The sequence below is a fragment of the Platalea leucorodia genome (genome assembly GCF_965183815.1).
Source record: "Platalea leucorodia genome assembly, chromosome: 6".
Lineage (NCBI taxonomy): Eukaryota > Metazoa > Chordata > Aves > Pelecaniformes > Threskiornithidae > Platalea > Platalea leucorodia.
Window position 1 is genome coordinate 17,331,227 of NC_138828.1, and position 21,702 is coordinate 17,352,928.

Here is a 21,702-nt window from a genome sequence, read left to right on the forward strand (position 1 = left end):
ACGTGGGACACCTGAAACCCACCTTGGGATGCTGGGTCTGACATGGTTATAAACTCTGCATGCTTTATTACAACACTTTGGAGCATGAAAAAAAACCTGCACTTGATTTCCTCTGTTTTAGCTGGAATGTGGCACAGAAATTAAGAGAAAGGTAAAGATCAATTTGAAGTTCATTAGCAAGACTGAGCTTTTACATGTGTGACGTCTTATGTTGAGTCTTCAGGACTTGTCTCATCAGCAGCCAAGTATCTGAGCAGGCACCTACGTGTTCAAATCTGTACTGCTAAAATGACCTCTACATGAATTTACCTTGAAACTTGTAAGGGCTTTACAGAGGTCCCCAGCTGCACCTATTAGCATAAAGCCATTGCCAAGCAGATTAAGAGCAACATTTAGTTAAATAATGGGGCAGAGTTAAGAGATCTGAAATGACAACACCTGTCCTAACCTGAACTACAGATCAGGATGCCTGAAGTGTCACAACCCTGCAGATCTCCGTCACCTGAAGAGAATTCCACACATGCAGTAACAGCTCTGAGCACTAAAAATTTCAGGATTTCAATCCTGCAAAGTAACAGCTACATTCACCTGCGTATCTTACTGAGATATCAGCTTAGAGAACAAAGACAGAAAAGTATATCAAGCCTGTGTCATCATCAAGCCTGATGACACAGATTATCCATTTACTGGTCTAGAGGTAAACAGATGAGAAGACCTGCCATGAACTAATGTCAGATCAGAAGATTCCTTCAAAAGCCTTATGAGAAACGGTCATTCAAAACTCAACTATTGATGACAACCATGCTCCTACCAGCACTTCGCTGTGTATTGTGCCTGTCCCTGCAACGCATGACAACCTGGACTCGGCACAAGCAGCACTTACTCATGCAAGGGCTCACACTGCTGGCAGGACCTACTTGCCCAAGCAACTGCTCAACCACAAAGGCAGTAAAATATTAGGTCTTTATTTTCAGGCATCCCATCAGTCTTCTGTTGACCTTTTTTCACTATATCAATAATGTAATGAAGGTGGGGTACAGCCCTTTCAAGTTCAGAAAGACATATTAAATAGTGCATTCTTTAGAGACCATATTTGAAATGGCCAAAGAAAAAGTGAAGTATGGCTTGCAAAATGATAAGGAGATTGTAGAGGTATTGGACAGATCTGAGAATAAAATGGAAATATTTGAAGTCTTTTTTTTCCTCCCGGGTAGATAGGCTGTTTTCCCTTTTCAAAAGCACCACTGGTTTAGGTATTATGTTTTTCACTGCAACACTATTTTTTCAGAAATATTTAGCATCATAGAAATAGGGAAAATGCTACGCATCCTCTTCATCCCACTCCAAGAATAAGGCAGACGTTTCATTCACTGAGGGCAGTTGCATATCTCACGATGAAAAAAAAAAAGACTTGAGAAAGGTAAATGCAAATTCTGTTACCGGCTATTTCGCTGAACTTTAGCACAAACCTTTGGTGAGCCTGTTTGACACACGAAGAGGCTATGTAACTATTCTAACTCCATCATGCTGTCAGATGCGCCTAATAACTTGTAATATTGACCATGAAACTAGATAGTTTATGAAAGTAAGCATCCTTTATGAGATACACGAACACCTGTTTGCTGAAGAAGTACATGCTTCCACAAATCAGCCAAGAAACACAAATTCAAATGACACTTGCATATTTCTCTTCCACCAAAAGTGAGGGGATCAGTTTATCCATTTATCCCTTTCAAATGCGTCAAGTTTTAACAGCCCTCCTCCTTCTGGAGGCATTTTTCTATATATACAAACCAAATGTTCCTACAGTTAAAATACAGAAATAATATGTTGCCACAGGCTTGTAAGGTTTAGTTTTTAAACTTAACCAGTTAAAGTCCGGTGCAAACTTACAACCATGCATCTTTACAAAAATGGATTCCCGACACTATCGTTTTCTTATCCTCATCTCAACATTTCATCTGAGGTACAACGCATTCAAGCACCAGCTAAGAAAGAATAACCATTATAGGACACATGAGAGCAATTTTACTAAGCTCTCATTATGGGAAAAACAACATTTATAGTAGTAAGGGCTCATAAACATACTAAAGCTACACTTTCAAATCTAATAACAATAGAATATAATATGTTCTTTTTAAATATTAAAGCCAGCACTTTATTTTTATTAAAGGCAGAGTAAAATACAGCGAGAAACCAACACATCTAACGATAAGAATTTAAATGCAAACAAAGAATTACGCATCTGCTTGAGAAATACCACCCCGGTCCCCATTTTAATTCATGCCTTGTTTGTTTAATGCAGGGCAAGAAGAAAAAAAAAAAAAGTAAAAAAAGGAAAAAAAAGTAGTAATTTGCCTGCTCACCTGGACACGTTTTCTGGAATGTACTCTAGAACTGGATACCCATCACTTCTTCTGGATGCCAACTCCGAATGCGACTTCCAGGTCTCCACTAGCGTGCTGACGGGAGGGAACGAGCTCAAGTGTTGAAACGCCTGCTCTCGAGCAACCGGCCGCGACAAAGATATCGTGCCTTGGGCACCGATCCTGTAGTGAAATGACTGTCCACCTGAATTTACACCCACAATGGCAGAGGATGGTATACTGTTTTCTTGGTAATAGCTGCCATCGTCAGGCTCCTGCTTAATTCCCACAGGTAGGCCTGGATTTGGAAAACCGCTACCTTCACAGCTTCCATCAAACGAAGAAACAGGTGGTCCTAAAATCCCAGAAAGAGAGTAATAGTCTTTGTCATCCATAAAAGAAAAATACGAGCCATCTGTAAATGGGAAAGGATTTACTGTTTGATTCCCTTTAAAAGAGGCACCAGAACAAGGATGCTTGGCTGACTCTTGCTTCACTGGTACTGAAAAGGGGGAATCTGAGTTTATTTTGCTGCTGTCGCCAATGCACGCGCTGCCGAACGAACCGTCTGGCTCGGGTTTTATGAACTGAACGAGGTTCATCTGACTGTTGTTGGAGATGGCATTCTCCATTTCCTCCATCTTAGGAAACGTGAGTTCTTGAGCACCCTTGTCTTCTGTTTCTGGACTGGGAACAGTATCTTGGCTTCTGCTAGGTCCCGCCGGCGTGCTGGAAGCCGGGAATCCCAGGGAGTTGTTTACGGGGCTACAGATGGACGATCCCACAGTGCTAACCGCTGGACTAGAACGAGTGGACCTATTATTGGCATTGGAAGGGCTGGCAATGGAGCTCCTCGAGTTCAGGTTCGCGGGACTGGACACAGAAGATCGCATAGTGATATTATTGGGACTCGAGACGGGAGATTTCACGCTGCAATGACTGGGAGGACTAGAAATTGGAGATTTCATGCTACTTATAGGGCTAGAAAGCGGAGACCCGACGTTGCTAACGTGCGCGGGACTGTGCAACATAGACCCCCGGTTTTCAACATTCGGCGAGCGCGACAAAGGGGTTCCCTGGCCGATGGGGCTGTGCACGGCAAAGTTCCCAAAGTTAGCAGTAGTTGAGGACACAGAGTTAACTCCAGCAGGACTACACACTGAGGAAGCCATGTTCTGAGGGCTGCAGCCCGAAGGGCTTTTCTCTTGACACATGATAGGGTTTTTGACAATAGCGTGCATGGCACCACCGTTCACAGCGCTCCCAGAGTCCGACATCAAAGACCTCAAGGGCCTGCTGGCGCTGTGGAGGGGAGAAGAGCAATGGCCGTTCTCCTTGTAGAGCTTCACCAGCTGCTCCACGTTCTGGTAGATCTTTCCCGGGCTCCCCTGGTTCTGCTGATCGTAGGGGTAATCGGCATCTCGTATCGAATCCATATATAAACCCATGGATTCGGCCACCGTCGCCGACAGCTCCTTTGACTCCGTTTCGGTTTTGATGTCAGTGGGCAAAAGACCAGGCTGACTGCTGTCTTGCTGCAGGCAGGAGAGTAGCTCAGGTTTTTCTTTGTTGTTTCCTTGAGCACTGCTGTTGGCAAAAGTGCCGGCAGCACAGCTTACATTTACAATCTCCATATAGTTACTGTCATCAGTCTGCTCTCCAGCACCTATAGAAGAATACTCCACAGACTGAGAAACTTGACCCCACCGTCTCTCCATATCTAAGCCTTCTGGGTAGCTGTGGTATCCTTTTGTCTCCATAACTAGCAAAGACATACACAAAAAAGTAAAATTAATAAATGACAGGACAGTGCGACTTCCTAAGGAAATTTCCTAATTTCCTAAGGAAACAAGGCATATCCGCTCACTCTGTCTATCCTCTTCTCTGTCTGCCTGCCAGTCCCATTCCCCTGCCCCATCCATCATCTCTCAACCATGCATCCAACTTCAGTCAAACTGAGGGAAAAGGTCTCACGGATATGACAGCCCTATGGGTTCTGACAGAAAACCGGACAGCAGTTAGAAAAGACCCGAATTATTGCTCCCTGCCCTGCCCCAAAAGGAAGGGCTCGGCAATGTCAGCACAACAACCGCCCACCCTCGCCGGCCGCAGCCCCGTGGCCGGCGCCCGCGGCACCGCGGGCTGCCCCTCGCCCCGGGGCCTGTGAGGAAAAAGGGGAAGGGGGCAGCAAGGAAGGAGGGAAACCAGAGAGGTCCTGAAAGGAGGACACGGCGGCGGCAGGCAGGACATAAACCCCGTGGAAATTGCTCATCACAGCTCTGCTCCTTCAAGGACGTTCCGCTGCCATGCTACAGGGCCAGCAAAGCAAGGGGGAGGCTGCTGTGCCAAGATGGCGCCTCTTCATCACCCAGCGTAACACAGGGCGCCTCAGAAGGAAGCGGCAGTTCTGAGGGGCCGGGCGCTGACTTGCCCCTTCACAGCTACACGAACTGCTTCTACAGGCACCTGAGGAGGCACGAAGGATCGGCCGAGCGGGGAGAAAAGCAGTGCGAAAGTTGAATGGGAAACGTTTCTGCCACAGAGGAAGGGGATCAGATTAGGCGGGAATGCGTGGCTATTAAATGGATCCGTAATTCTGCAAGCCTCTGTGGCAGCCAGCAAGAGGAATATATACAGAAAAGTAAACCTTGTTCTAAAATAGACCTTAAAAAACCCTCCCATCCCACATGCCACTCTCTCAAGGTGGGGAGCAAAATGCATGACCTAGCCTCTGTTATTCTGAAAATCATGTATAAGTGACAATAATTTTTTTTTTTTTTTAAGGAATTGGTTTATAGTATTATTAGAACTATAGAAACTCAAGTGCCAATAGTTACAATATCAATATTATGCCAATACTTTTTCCTTTCAGAACGTATTAATTTTCCAATATTTAATTTAGTGTTTAATCCCTTTATTTAACACTACTTAAAAACGCTATATTAAGCAAAATTATAAAAACAAACCAAAAACTTAAAATGAATTACTCAAATACTTCTTTGCCCTTACTTAGAACTATCGCCCTATGCCTACATTCCCCTCAAGCACAAATTTTATTAGAACATCATCACGTGTATCAAATCACATTCCTATAGTCTAAAATTTTCAGACAGAAGTGCCTACTTTCACATAAAGTCACTCCCAGATAATCACCTACCCCCAATTTAAGTGCTGAGCAAACCTAATTCCTAGAGAAATCAATTGCAGCTGTGAGTGACCAGCATTTCTGAAAACGAGGAAACTTAGTTAAGGCTTAAAATTAGGATATAAGCGAATTTTAACCCTCAGAACCACCAGCAGAACCACTGCGTACCAGGATGTCTCAGTTATAGGCCTAACATTGCATTGGTGCACGAGCTTTGGAGCGACCTCTCCCGCAGCAGTAAATTTCAAACTTCATACATAATCAATAGGCAAGCACACTTTAAAACTTCAGCAAATAAAAATCTGGGTCACACAAAGGGGGAAAAAAAAAAAAAAAAAAAAAAAGAAAATGCCCTGGTCCTGCACTTCCAGAGCACTGTCTGGTAAATATGTCCAAGAGGATAAAAAAACAGCAGAGATATTATTTGTGGCCTGATACAAGTTCGGTTTAAAATGACAGATATAAATTAGTAAGAATGCAGCAGCAAAGGGATTTTTTGGGAGTGCTGGTTTCTGTCACCTCCGAGCGCCTCAGTGGATACTAGAACCGAATAAAAATCTCACGGGTTGCTGATAGCGTAAGGGTTTGGTTTTGTTCTTCTAAGCATGACTTATTACAACCTGACTAGCATGTTTATCCACAGTATCCACACTTCACCTACTGCACAGACATGCCTTTTTACTAACTTTCACTAAGTGCATTTGACTGTGGGCTAAAACATCCACGGACCACAACAGAAGCTGAGTCGTGTCACATATCAGAACCGAGACCATCTACATCTGATATTTTGCAAAAGGAAGCTTATATTATGAGCACAGCAGTTTCTCCAGACCCCCCCCCCCCCCCCCAAGAAGTACTCGGACGCTGCAAGTTATGTATTTCACCCCCAAACATATCAACAAACACAGCCCTCTGCAGTATGAGTCTCCGATCAACCAGGCATGAAACCAGTTTCGCAGCAACAGTCAAATAAAAAATCAAATGGTACCTGGTATCCCTGCAACCAAAAGGTCACCTAGATACGGGAAAACGTGAAGTCAATCCAGTTTCATAAAAACTAAACCGATGGCTCAAGCGACCACCCACTTCTTATTTCTTGGTGTTTGTAAACGAAATTTTCTTTAAGTTTCACTGCCTGCGAGCCGCTTCGCTGGCATAAAACTGCCCGGGGGACCAGAGTTTCATCGTTATAGACGGGCTGGGGTTTTCCCCCCTTTCTCCAGGGCAGCGGAGCAGGGCTGGCAGCGGGGGCAGGCAGCCGGGGGCAGGGGGGCAAGCGGCCGGGGGCAGGCAGCCGGGGGCAGGGGGGCTGGAGGCCGGGGCAGCCCCCGGCCCCGCCGCCCGCGGACGCCGAGGGGAGCCGGCCTCGGGCCCCCGCGGCGGGGGGCTGGTCCCTCCGTCCTCGCACACACGCACACGCGTGTTAACAACCACACAGGCAGCACGCACGCTTATTTCCCTATCTGCCCCACGCTACATGGAGCATCACCGCAGCTCCCGGGCAGAAGGCACCGCTTTGCACCCCTCACCGCCCCCCCCCCCGCCCGGGTCCGCTTTCCCGCAGGTGCAATCCGGATTCTCACGCGTGGGGGAACCCAGCAGTACCCGGGGGCGAGCTCCCTCTCTCACAGGCGCCCGCCGGGGGTCGGACCGGGGCGGAGGCGGGGAAATCCTGAGAGTCCAAACCCGCTTTCGGCAGAGCCCGCCTCGCCTGCTCCCCCCTGCCGCCGGGACCCCCAAGCGATGCAGAAAAGCGCTTTTTTTCCGCACAAACGCCGCTCCCCACCCCCCCGCGGCGGAGAGGCTCTGGGTTATCACCGTGACCCCCCCTCACACACACACGGAGGGCACCGGGGGGGGGGGTGTGGGTGCATCCCCCCCGGGTGCCGAGCCCCGAAATGTTCCCCCCCCCCCGCCAGCCCCACCTCCCGGCGCGGGTCGGGGAGAGGAGCGGCGCCCCCCGCCCCGCGGTACCTGTTGCGGCGGGGCGCGTCCCCGAGCCCCCGCCGGCGCGGAGGGCGGCGCGGAGCGGCGGGGCGGGCGGCGCTCACCCCCCTCCCCCGCCTGCCCGCCCGCCCGAGGCGCGCTGCGCCGCGCCGCGCCGCCCGGTGACACGGAGCGGCACCCGGGAGGGGACGGGAAAAGGTGCCAAGTCCTTTAAAAACATGTCACATGCCCAGATAAAGTTCAAGTTTACGTCCCGCCAGCCGCCCGCCCTCATTGGCGGGCGGGACGCGGAGCGCCGCGCGGCTGGGGCCAAGCCGCCGCCCCATTGGCTGGGGCGCGCCGTCAGTCACCCGCCGGGCGACATGACTGATACAAAGTTGCTGCGACACAGGCTGGAAAACGCATCTCCTTAAAGCCGCAGGGGCCGCCGCGGCCGCGCAGCCCCGCGCAGCCCCGGGGCGCCGGCCCCGCCGCGGGGCCGGGGGCCCCCGCCTGCCGCCCCGCCCGCAGCCGCCCCCGGGGGAGGGTGGCGGGGCAGCGGGCCGAGGCCCTCGGCGGGCGGGCAGGTGAGGTGCGCGGGGCGCGGCCGCCCCCGCCCGGTGCCCGCGCCGCGCCGGCGGCAGGGCCGCGCATCGCCTCTCCGCCGGCCCCGGGGTTTCCGCCTTTCAGCGGCGCATGAATACGCGGGGTGCCGGTGCGGCGGTGATTTAACCGAAAAATTTAAAAAAAAAAAAAAAAAAAAAGAAGAGCGGAGCGGCGGCGGCGGAGCAGCTCGGGAGGGTTCAAGGACTCGTCCTCTGCTGTCCGCCGGGCTGACTCCGCTCCGCGGCAGCCGCGCATCCCGCCGGGCGCCCCCGCCCGCTGCCTCCCCCCACCCGGCGGCAGCGAGAGGGGCCGCCGGCACGGCCCCCGGCTCCGGGGTGCTGCCGCCTCCCGCGGTGCCCGCGTCCCGGCTGCAGGAATACCCTTTTCCCAGGGAGGCAAAAAAAAAAAAAAAAAAAAAAGACGCCGAGCAAACTTTTAGGCGATGCGCTCCCAACTCGCTCCGTAAATAACGCCCCCGGCGAGCGGCCGGCAGCCGCTGACGCACGCTCCCAAACGGCCCCGGCCCCCTCCGAGCCCCGACCCGACCCCCGGCCCGGCGGGGACAGCTCCGCGGCCCCGCAGGCTGGCAGAGGTGCCCCTGGGAGCGGGGCGGGGGGCTGAGCCCGTCGGGGAGCGGCGGCGCCGAGCACCGCGCCGGGGCACCGCGCACCTTCGCCCGAAATCGCCCCCTGCGCGCCCGCAGGCACGCGACGGCGCAGCCCCGCGAGCGCCGCGGGGAGCGGGGTCCGCATGCACTGGGCACGGCGAAAGCCCAAACATCCCCGGGGTTTGGGGTGTCACGTGCCCCTCTCATTTTCACATTCTGCCAAATATCGACCCGCACTCGCGGCCCCGGCGGGCACGGGCCGAGGCGGCGGCGGCTCCCAGCACCGGCGGCGCGACCCGCGGAGCGGCCGCCGCGCTTCCCCGCGGCGCTGGCGCGGGCGCTGCCGAGCAATGGACGTGTCCTTCCCGCGAAGTTTGCACTGATGGGGACGGGACTGGCCGTGACCTGGATACGCCGGCTGGTGCGGCGGACACCCGCCCGGCCCCCGCTGCCCCCCGCGCCGCTCCGCGCCCCGCGCAAGGGTCCGCGCTGCACTCACCTCCCCTACGACATGGTGGCGCGGCGGGAGGAGGCACGGCCCCCGGCTACTGCCAGCAAACCATCCGAGAGCCCGCACCGCCACCAAAAAAAAAAAAAAAAAAAAAAAAGAAAAAAAAAGTACGCGGAGGAAACGCCGGGAGCGGGGCCGGGCTGCGGGCAGGGCGCTGCTGGCGGGGCCGGCGGGAGGGGGCTGCGGCGGCGGCGGGCGGCGGCGGGGTGCCCGGGGCTCGGCGCGGCGCGGCTCGGCGCGGCTGGGCGGACAGCTCCCACCATGGACGCCTAGGTGGGTGGGTGTTCCCGCGGGTCACACCCTCGCCCGCCGGCGGAGGGGAGCGGGGGGTGGATCCAGCACCGGCGGGGAGGGGGGGGGGGCGGGGGGATTTGGGGGGGGAGAAAGGGGAGCGGGGGAGGGAGGGAGAGAGACACCCTCCAAAAAAAAAAACCAAACCCGAAAAAAAAAAACTTATGTCATTCCAGGTAAAACTCCCATCTGCGCCACCAAGGAAGAGGAGGGAGGAGAGTGGCGAGGGTGTAAACTTTTTCCTTCCCCCTCCGCCCCCCCGGTGCCGCCCGGCCCCTCGCAGCGCCCGGCGGCCGCGCCGCCCCCGCCGCCCCCTTCCCTGCCGCCCGCCCCGGCGGCTCCCGGCGGCGCGGCGCCGCGGGGTTTCTCACGCACGGAGCCCGCCGCCGCCGCCGCCGCCGCCGCCGCGGTTCCTGGTTCGCGGAGCCGGCGGAGGAAGGGAAGGAGGGCGGGCGGCAGGGAGGCAGGGCGGGCGGCGGGGGAGGAGTGTCTCCCCGCGCCCTTCCCCAGGCGGAGCGTCTCTCCCGGCCCTGGCGGCGGCGGCGGCGGCGGAGCCCCCCCCCCCCCCGCCGCCCTCCGACCGCCCCGCTCGGCCCCCGGGCGCGCTGCGGGAGCGGGGCGCCCCCGGACGGGATTTCGGGAGGCGGCTGCGCCCCCCTCGCTGGGCCTGCGCCTTCCTTCGCCCCCCTCCCCGCTCCTGCCCCCCTCGGCCCCCCGGCCTGCCCTCGCCGTCCCGGGGTAACGCCGGGGAGGGGGCCCGTCCCCGCGGCACTCGAGCGGCTGCGGTGGAGCAAACCCATCCTGGCTTCAGACGTTAAAAAAAAAAAAAAAAAAAAAAAAATCGGCGCTAGCATCGATACTGGTTTTAAATTAATATTTCACTTGTGGCTAAGATCTTTTAAGGCTGATTATTTTTAAGTTCGGGGCATTAAATGGCTCTTCATTTAAACATCTTAAGGAAAAAAAATTAGGCATTGGAGGGAGGAAAAAGTTGGCCCTATTTTAATACCCTCAGTGAAGTCTTTAAACATGTGAAACGACTGCTCACAGAGAGGGAATTTTACCTGTGCCGAAGCCTCTGTAGGATCCAGGCCTTGGAAAAGGCGAGTATTTTATCAGCTGGTGTTTGCATCCGTCAAAGTTTGTGGGTAACTTGATAAATGTTAAACAGGGAAGCATAAAGTGCTGCTAAGGCCAGACTTGGAGATAACGGCGCGTTCAATAGCTTAATTTCACAATTAGTTTGCTATATTATTGGAAGCAAATCATATTTCACTGTGCCTACACTAGTGCTCTATTTTTAGCCGTAATGTAGCTAAAAAGGAGGAACCTACTGAGATGTATTATAACATCGAATGTGAACAATTCTGTTCTCTTTCTTTTTACTCATTTCGTGTCATGCATCTGGTTTGGAATACAGCTAATTTATTAATCGAGCCGAGCTACCGCGGATGGGTTGGAGGCTGCAGTTCTAAGGCAGAGGAAAGTTCCGCACAGCTCTGTAAGTAACCCGGCAAATCGCAGTCATGCAAAAAGCACCCAAGCACATTGGCTGGTCTATCAATAACTGCCATACCGAGCACAACTATTTTATGTTAATTTATAGTAATGGTGTATTTGGCTGATTGGTTGCACTTCTTTTGTCTTACTCTTCCTGCTATTCTTTTTTTTTTTTTTTTTTTGCAGGGCAAAGGTGTATATGAAAAAGGCATCTGAAATGCCTGGAGGTAGCCTCAGTCTGTGTTGCATGTTTGTTTTTTTTTTTTTAAGAACAAAAAGGAGAGAGAAAATAAAATTGAGGGAATATATCTATTTTCTGTCTTAATACCAAATGTTTGATTCCCCCCCCCCACTGCGTTACATACAGAGATGGCTGCTGGAAGAGTAAAGCACCTTTCCCAGTACATGCGAGATGCTCACAGATTTTCCACAAATTCAGTAGAAACCTCATTTGTTTTCTGCTTGTGGTTCACAGGAGCACTTAGCTTTTTAGTGGTTGACACTATATCTATTTTTAGCAGCATTTTAACAGCTGTCACTAACAACTAAGATCTCATCTTGAACGGGGAAGGGAGTTTATCTGTTTTATTTAAAAAATCAAACTACATAATTGTCAGATTATAAAATACAATATGGATCTTTATCTATGAAGAGAAAAGGCTATCTTTTCTCATTATGCCAATTCCAGGAAAAAAAAGGACCTATAGTGGGCTTGATAAAGTAACGAATGGGCTTTGCAAGGTTTGGAAATAATGCGATTCAAAGGCATACAAATGTCTATATAGCACATTTCAAATTCCATTAAAAGTGGTCCCATTACTGCCTTCTGCAGCTGTGTCGCGATGGGGGAAACAGCAAAGAGTCGCGTCGTAGTTTTCCAAGTAGGTCAAGAGGAGCGGCGCGGACACCTCCGACGCGCAATTCTCTTCCCTCGCGTTAGATTTTATAAGAGGTTAACTCATGTCAGACACATGACACTGAAAGCAGCAGACAGACAAGTGTAAGCCACTCTGTAGCAGATGTCATCTCCGTTCCTAAAGATAGTGGTAAATTTGCGATGGATAATGCATTACAAAACAAGATAACGCTGAAACTCGGCAAGTGTCAAGTTTTGCCTCCTCCCATGCTCGGTAAAGCGAGCGAATTGGTATTAGGGGCTGCAGGAGTGGCGATGTAGTGTAAAAGCAGCCTACTGTACTGTCTTACTTAGAGGTCATGTGCCCTATTTTGAGAACTGAACCAAAGCGGATGAAGTTTTGAGTCTGTTCCAACTAAGGCAGCTGGGCATTTCCCACTTCTCTCCAGCTCCAGCCCAGGAAAGCAGGCAATCACATGGTCAGATATATTATTCCTTTACCCGATATTATTCACTGTAGATTTAATTTTTGTGCCGTTTGGCTCCTGTGGTTTTGATTATTCAAGATTTATAGCTGATTGGGAGGAGCTGCATTTCGGGAAGACGCTGGAAAAACATTGGGGATGACAGATGAGAGTTTACTTTCTGTGTCCAACAGGTGTGAGTCTTCCGAGAGAGGAGTCCACACTCTTCTCCGACTCACCAGTTAATTGTGTTAAAGCTAATTCCCTGAGCCATGCTGAAAGTCTTTAGAATTCTTTACAAGCCCTGGGAAAACGTAAGTAACCATGTTTTCTATATGGTATGCCTATGTTCTCTGAGATACCAACATTTTATCTATTTAGTCTAATTTTGAACAATTTTGTTTTCTAATTATAGATAAATCTTTTAGCTGAGCAACAGAACATGTTCCCTTTTAACCTGGATTTTTTTTTCTGTCTTTTTTTTTTTCTTCTTTTTTTTTAATGGTCCTTAATGGCCCATGTTATAACTGTGGTTGAACCACATCTAAGTATAGTACAATTGCATTTCTAATGCACATTGGCATTAGCGACCACTCGCTTGCGTAAAGGGCCAAGACATGCATTTGAAAACACAGATTCCCAATCAGTTTACAATCACAGTTTTTATTGACGATTAGCACCGATAGTTTCATCTGGTTCAAAATGAAAACATCTCACAAAGAATTACTTGTGAGTAATAGGTCTCGTTGACACTGGTAGGGCAAACAAAGCACAAGGAAAAACACACAGGCAATACTTTGTGTTTTTTGTAGCTTTAATATTGCCATGTCTATTTATGTTGTTTGTAGTCAACTTCTCTCTTGTTTACTACTTGCAGTATTACTTGTAAGAAAATGTAATTGATAAAAAACGGAACATTAAAGAAATTGTCATCGCCACAGAATGCAGACTTATCCAATATTAATGAATTCCAAACAATAAAAGGTAGTGGCAGCTAATTTTATCTTAATATTTATCTACTACCTACTGGCATTGTTACAGTATCAAATGGTAACTCATACCTTAATCTGATTAAAATTTTGTAGTAACCATAATAGGACTGCACCTATGCCAAAAATCCAGACATAGTGTTTAACAGCAGTAAAAATAAGAGAGCAAAGAACACCCTCCAGCACTTAATAAACATATCAAATGCAAATTGGAGGAAATTATTTAATCACTCTATAGGCTAGTTAATTTTGATGATTATTCACAGTTCTAGTAGCAATACTTAGCGTGGAACAAGTTAGTACCAAAATTGTCATGACACCAAGGTCGTAAGTAGAATTTGAAACTTGCTGTAGAGAGGAAATTACCTTCCTGATTGAATGAGGCTCCTACAGCAAAAGGAGAATTCTTATGTAATTTTCCAGATTCTTCTATAATCCTGAAATTACCTGCTCCCAGATATTATGCAATGATAGACAGTTTGGTATTAACCTGCATGATCACATTCATTTTGAGACTTGAAAGACCTTTGTTTTCTAAATTTTTTAAAGATCTTTATTTCTCGGAAAAGAGAGATTTCGGATGGGCTCTCCGCAAAGCATACAGTTAAGATGAGACTGAAGAGAGCAATGCTATGAAGCTGAGTTAAGAGACTGCTCAAGAAAAGTGTTAATTTAACATGTGCCAAGACAGAAAAGGAAAAAAAAAAAAACTATTGATTTTGGTGGAAGTTGCACTGCTTTCCTAAATAGATGTAGTCTGTTGATTTTTTTCATATTTTAAATACCTGCTTCCTATGTAGGCTATGGTTCAGCTCGAGGAGCTCATTCAGTGTGCCACGTGGGCTGAAGCTGGGCAGTTGATCTTGCTCAACATGGAGAGCTGGTCCTTGTCAGATGCACGTTGATTTATACAGATTTGGTTAAGAAAGGAATATATTTGCCACACGGAACCATAAGTCGGTGTTCTGAGAAAGTGTCCTGGCTTTGAAGATGAAGGTCACACCAGAATTTGGCTGGCCTAGACTAAATATCTGGTAACCAAAGGTCATGCATTCCAAAATTTTCCCACTGTGCTTGCTGATATTGGCCCACAAGCCAGGAGTGACAGAAATTTTGACACGTTGGATGGGTTTGTCCCTACTGGCCCCAAACATACAAATAAACAGAGTGATTCACAGGTAAGAGTAGATAACCTTACCAACCCAGTTGCCTGGCTATGGTTTATTCTCTTTTGGTGTGAGCGTGACAGTCGCTCAGCTTAGTTTCCAAAAACGACGCTGTCAGTGTATCAGTGCTTGTACAATCCTGGCGCCTGCAGCATCCAAGTACCACGCAGACATATTTCTTCCAAGCTCTGGAAAGAAGAGAAGCATTATCACCGTTTTATAGTCAGGGAGTGGAGGAACAAAGCGATTGCAGGATTTATCTCCGGTCCCCTAAGAAGACTATGACAAAGCTCAGTACTTCCCAAATTCCAGCTCGCTGCCTTTCATCACAGGACCAGATTTCCTTGTCAGCCATTGCCTTCCCAAGATTGCTGCGTGAGCATGAATGACGTATATTTAAAACACATTTGGTTGTTGTCTGGGGAAGGAAAACACGCCGTGGTCTGTTTGAATGTATTCATTATTGAAATGAATTTAGAAAACCCACATTGTCGGGATTTTTTACCGTATGGATTAGCAGCAGCCATTAAAGATTGACGTTACCTTGCCTGCTCAAGCCTGGTCAGAAGAGTCACATTCCATGAATGTGCAAGAATTTCTGGCATGAATTCTTGTACATGCACATTTACATTTTGGCTTCTGTGCATGCTGTTCATGCACTCACCACTTTGAACTCTGCTTTTCATGAGTGTTGTGGTTTAACCCAGCAGGCAGCTAAACACCACACAGCCGTTTGCTCACTCCCCCCCAGTGGGATGGGGGAGAGAACTGGGAAAAAAAAAAAGGTGAAACTCATGGGTTGAGATGAAGACAATTTAATAGGAGAGAAAAGAAAGGGAAAATAATAATAATAATGATAAAAGAATATACAAAACAAGTGATGCACAATGCAATTGGTCACCACCTGCTGACTGACACTCAGCCAGTTCCCAAGCAGCAGACCCCTGGCCAGCTTTTCCCCTAGTCTATGTACTGAGCATGACGTCATATGGTGTGGGATATCCCTTTGGTCAGTTGGGGTCAGCTGTCCCAGCTGTGTCCCCTCCCAACTCCTTGTGCACCCCCAGCCTGCTCGCTGGTGGGGTGAGGTGAGAGGCAGAAAAGGCCCTGACTCTGTGTAAGCACTGCTCGGCAGTAACTAAAACGTCAGCATGTTATCAACATTATTCTCATCCTAAACCCAAACCACAGCACTATACAAGCTACTAGAAAGAAAATTAACTCTATCCCAGGCAAAACCAGGACAATGAATAATTCCGACAACAAAATTCCTTCCTTCATATATACATGGAAAGCAAACACAAAAGAGGCAGGAACGTGGCCAAATGAAAGTAATTTCAAATGTTTTTTCTTTATTTATTTATTTTGCATTCCATTCTCAGCTCTGGCTAGACAGTCATAGAGTAGGAATTATGTACCCCTCTCAAGATTTCTAAAGGAAGGTCAGCCAGGACTCAAAGGAAATCTTGTTTGTTTAAGAGTCAAAACTGGTCCAGGGCAGAAATGATAGAGGGTTTAGCAAACAAGAATTTCTCCCAACGTGGTTCAGTTATGTGCCTTATGCGTGACTTAAAATTGAAAAAAATGAGCCAATCAGAAATCTTTTGTGTTCAACAGCTGCACAGAAGACATGACTACTCCTAAATGTAAGATGAGGTACTGATCTTTTTAATCTGGTTCCTTTGGTTCCATTTGAGGGAAAAGACACCTGTCACTGTGATGCTAGTCCTGCAGATGAGCTTCACTTTTCAAGTCCTGAGCATTACCCTTTTCCATAAGAGGAGTGCATAAAAATAGTGAAAGGAAGCACAGGATTGTTTAAGGAACTAGAGATGCTGAGCTGGATTTGCAGTATTTATACTACTTTTATATAACTGTAACAATAGTGATTGTAACATGATTTACACTGTCAGGAGAGAAAGAATTAGACCTTCTTTTTGCTGGGAATCATAAACAAATGAATAAATAAACTAGGCAGTACACTCCGTGTGTGCATTTTTATTTCAGAGCTTCTACTGAAGGGTGTCTAGTTCTAAGCAGATGCTTCCTTGTAAACCCATTGTGGAGAGCAAATGAGTCCCAGGGACTGTCGCTCCTTGTTGATCGTCAGTGGGTGTAGATGCAGTAGATGTAAAGGTCTATGACTCACTGAGCTTGCTAAGGTGAAACCAGAAGAGAGTAGATAATTGCACCATTATAAAAAGAATTATCACCGTTTGATTACAGAAAAAAATCTTCTAATGGTGCCGTGACTCTTGGGAACTAAAATAGGGGATGGGACCAAAAGTGAGGAGTTTATGTCAAGGAATTGCAAAGTGTCCCCTTTAAGTGATCCATTTTAATCAAATGTGCCAAAAAGATGATTTCTAGGACTGAACGTAGAGTGGGTCAAAACAGCCTAAGGTACTTCCCCATGCCAGTTCCAGTTAAAATAAAAAAGACGACTAATCAAAGAGACAAATTGACATGGGCAAGAAACTTCTGAATCCAGAGATTACTGGAATAATTCATAAAAGAGGTGGTGCAACCTCCTGCCTTATGTATGAAAAAGATACCGAGTTCAAAGTTGCCCCATCTGGTTTGATAATCTGTAAATGGAACAGTGAGAGGGAGGGATTGCAGGTACTCCAGAATGATATGAGGACTTCAGATACTCAGGGCGGTATGAAGAAGGCATTTCCTTTTGATGGACAGCGGAGAATAATTTGGTGTCACATAACCCAGAAAGCATGTATATAAAATGTGGAAAGTATTTGAGCAATTAAGAACAAAAAGCAGATGTGGTATAAATTAATGGGTATCTATGACCTTTATAGAGTACATGAAACTTGGCAGGATGGTTTTCATACCAGTAATGACATCATAAGATGACTACAATTTAGACTGCAAAGGCAAAATGAAGACGACAATGAATGTGGGCACAGAGGACAGTGGTATCTCCTCATTAATGGTCGTGCAGCACAGACTGACACTCATCCATCCATCCATCCATCCATCCATCCATCCATCCATCCATCCATCCATCCCAGCCGTATCGAAGTCTTGAAGCACACCAACAAAAGCCTGTCATTTTCTCTATCCATCTGGGTCTTTGTAGAGGTTTTAGTAGTGGTGAGTAGCAATACTTGGGGAGGTAAGTCCCACAAGTCTTTGGGAAATCTGACCAGTGAAATGGGGGGCTTGGAGCACTCCTTTGGGAGGGGAGAGACTCCGTTTTTACAGGGCACTGAATTGAAAGAGGGCCAGTGTCAGCGCTGATATGGGGGGCTCAGCATCCTGGCTGGGAGAGCAGGGGGATCTCTGCAGTCTCGAGCTGGTCCCTCTCTCTGTGAGACCCCTTCACCTGCAGCAGGCAGAGAGTCAATGGGGAGATAGAGCTCTAAGTACAGGGTGGGTGAGATTTCTGTAGTGTGTGACCCAGGACCACTGCCCTAGGGAGACGGAGAGTTGAAAACAGTAGTGGTCAAAATAGGGTAGAAGTGGAACTGGAGAAAGGAGGCAGCAGAAATGTCCTTCATTTGAAGCATCCCTTTGATAATTTCCTGTTAGCTCGGTCTGGGTACAGGGGCTTCAGGGGTATGGTTCGGTGGGAAGAGACTGGCAGGAGTTTTTGAATATCACCTTAGGGATATTCAAACAGAGGGGCAATCGTTCACAGCTCTCATACTGACAGTTTATTGCCATGAAGGTGGGAAAGGATTGGCAAAGCTGTGTCGATCCTCAGGTGGAAAGGTAATGTTATATGGTACAAGTGAAGTGAGAAAAGTGTTTCTTATAAGGTGCCTTCACAGCCAACATTTGAGGCTCTCCAACACTATGTCCCAGTGACCTTGGCAAGGAATAAGACATGACACTCCAGTCTTGTTATGGACCAGTAGGAAGAGCAGTTCAAAGAAACCTTAGTTGGAGGTGACAGATAAGAGAGTCTGTCAAAACCAGAGAAGTGGCTCTCCCTCCTCCTCCTCTGCCTCTGCTTCCCCAGCTCCCTGCACCTCTGTAACAGCTGAAAGGCAGAGGGAGGCTGCAGACTTACATGTTGCAAATTTTATCCAAAGAGCATCTGTAATGACAGCGTATGACTTCAAGTGTGCTCAGTGGTTATTCCTTGCTTGATGCAGCAGTGGCTACGTAATTATGTCACTTTGGGGCTTGCTAGAATGTAATATTAAATAGGATTCCAGTTATTGCTGTGCATCCCTGCTATTTTACTTGTTGGATTTAAAGTTAATAATATTCTGGCATAGCCCTGGTTCAGGTGAAAGGAAATCTTCTTTTCAAGGACAATGGGTTTTCCATAAGAAAAAACAGGAGATTTGTCCCACAGCTCATGCCTACAGATTGAAATGAGCACTGTTCAAAATGTTGCTTATCACAGGAAAAGCTTGCTACAACAAAGGCATTGATAAGGGCAATCAAAGGCACGGCAGAAGTTACTGTAAGGCAACAACGCGTACTCACGGAGCAATGAAGTTTGTGCATTGATCCAATTAGGGTGCCTTCTGCTTTCAGGGCAGTGGACACATCTGGAAACAAGAAGCTTCGCATTATTAGGATGATGAAAAAACAAAGGAACATTTTGGTAGTATGATACTGAGCAGACTGATAGGGTTTCAGTTAGACTGGAAGTTTTAAGGTAAATCCCATCGCTCTGGTGGAATAGGTTTTGCAGTGCATTATGAGGACAGGCAGTGACCAGACAAATGGGTGACCCAGAGAGTTAGGAGACACCACTTCTCTGGATTTTCCCCTCACTATCAGTGTAAGTCAGCTGGCACCGTCTTCCTGGGAGCGTTCATTTCTGAGTGGCATACAGATAGTGGTATTGTTGATACTCAGCTTTGATTTGGGGATGATGTACTTCAGGGTCTCTCACTCTTTACCTGCGGAGGCCAACAAGTGGTTTACTGATCACTGGCGTCACTGATAAGTCCTGTCAGCTAAAGCAATCCAGCCAAAAGCTGTACCCCAGGAAGGGGGATACAGCGGTTTTAGCCTTTCCCCAAGTACCACAGGGTGAGATAGCGTCTCTGGCATGGCGTGCAGTGGTTTCGCTCACCCCTTCAGGTTGCCAATGGCTCTGGGCTTTTTGTTGCACACTGGCAGGATTTCCTGAGCAGTGCAGGGGATTTCTGGTTAGGAAAATCCTTGACTGATGATGTGTTTGCCTCTTCTTTGGGAATGTCCCCTCACGTGAGCTTCTCAAGCCCGAGAGGCCACAACTCTTACCCTGTCTCAGTGCTTGGCAGGCTTTCTTTGTGGTTTTCTGCCGTGTGTTTAACAATACGGTCAACTGAAGTGGCGTGGCTCTTGGAAGCTGCGTGCAAATATATATATTCTTTGTGTCCAGCTGGACTATAGCCACTATAAAAGCAAGTAAAACAAGTTAGAGTACATATATTACAGAAATGCATATGGATTTATTTTAACAGGGTATGTTAACTGAGGAAGTACCATACTTTTGGTCCCTCACCTGGTTTCTGGAGACAGGTTAGCTGTCTCTGCACTGCTCTTTATCATGCAAAGTGCACATGCAAAGTTTGTTGTCTTTCTTGTAAAGATACTCTGTTAAGAGCAAGAAGAGAAAAAAAAAATTGGGAAAACTGCTGTCATTTGCAGTGTAGGGAAGGGAATGTTCTTAAGCCAGCCAGTAAGACAGATGGAATAGCTGACCTGAGGCTGGGTAATGCACACTGTTGCTAAAATAAAGGCCAAAGTTCCCCAAAAGAAGCCAAAAAGAACTGTGCAGAAATCACCTGGGTTTTCCCATAGCTCCGTCTTGAAGCTGAGATAGCTGAATAGGGGAAATCAGTTGGTTTAGGAGATAAATAATGAATTGTTAAGAGCTTCAGATTGCAAGAAAGAGGAATCTCACAAAATTCAAACCCCAAGATCTCGCAGATAAATATTGACTGAAAGATAAGGACCCTAATTTTTCTATTGATTGTATGTCTGATCAGTATGCACACAACCACACATATACAGCTAAGCAGAAGATACACAGGTAGAGGTGGCTAGATACTTACTTTACTGCACATATGTATGAAATCATGATATGTTTATGTAATATCATGCAGACATGCAACAAAACGTGGAGATAAATGTGGGGACAGACAATCAGACCCAGTGTATGTGTTTCAGATAAACAAAATTTTTTACTTTGGGTTCAATATGCTATCAGGCATGGTGGTGGTATGTCATAGCATAGATTAGCAATAGAAAAAATAGTTAGTTTGATTATTATTAGAGTTTTGCTTTTCTGCTACTGGCTTCAGCTTTTATTTTGTTGCACATCATTCCATGTTTGGTAAAGGCTTAGTATATCTGTATAAATACAATGCTAAATACTATTTTTTAATACATTAAGCAACACATTTCCTCAATGTACCGTCTTTAAAAGAAGTATTTGTTTCTTTGAGAGACAGTTTCAATAGCACGTGGCAGATTATTTTAATAAAACAAAATGAGATCAATATGAAAGGAGGATTAAATATGTCTAAGAAGATGCTCGCAACCTAACCCTTTGTATATGATTTTATATTTTGAAGTGGAGAGATAAATAAATGAGAATCACAGAATATGATTCCCTGATTCACTTGTATTCGGGAAGGTAAAGATTGATTGAAATATGTATGATGAAGCTGGATTCTTCATAAGATAAGGTAGAAGAGATTATTCAGTGACCCGAAGAAAGCAGTCGTTCTGAAGGAGACAACCAAGAGGCTGCAGGTGATGTAAACAGATTATATTTCCTGGAGATTAAAGTGAGTTTTTTGACATTTGAGAGATCCTATTAAAAATTGGACTGTGCTCATGCTCATCTATGGACAATATTGATTGCTGAGCTGTTTACTTGTAAAAGGAATTCTTTCTAGTCAAATGATGCCATTTTAGGAAAGGGAATGACCTCTGCAGGAGGAGGGGGCGTACAATTATAAATCATACCAAATATGATTGAAACTCTCCCACAGGCAAGAAAGAAAATCAAATTAAAGCAAATATTGTATTAAAGGAGTTTCAGTGGATGCCTTGGAGAGCTCTGATTTTCATGTAAATGCTCATTTAGACTGAGGTTTACTGCCTCCTCAGAATAATGGAGAAGAAAAGAAAAGCATATTTAATTGGAAAGGGAGGGGATGCCAAGGAAATAGATGAATTGCAATTCACTTTCTAGATTTTTGCCTCCAGATCTAGTGGCTATGATAGCTCACTGTCTCAAATTGTACAAAGGAAAACAGTAATTGAACTTCAGTCCATATAATTTGGGAAATCTTGCTT

At 47.4% G+C, this 21,702-nt stretch overlaps 1 protein-coding gene across 1 annotated transcript in view; it reads right to left on the minus strand.

Annotated features, from left to right (window-relative positions):
- The window catches only part of NR3C2 (nuclear receptor subfamily 3 group C member 2), a gene marked incomplete at its 5' end in the record, with an annotated part of 210,062 nt that extends 205,921 nt beyond the window's left edge, over positions 1-4,141 (minus strand). The window contains one exon of the mRNA XM_082314777.1: positions 2,367-4,141. Within this exon, the coding sequence (XP_082170903.1) occupies positions 2,367-4,141 (1,775 nt within the window). The remainder of the gene's footprint in view (positions 1-2,366) is intronic.
- Between the last annotated feature and the right edge of the window lie 17,561 nt (positions 4,142-21,702).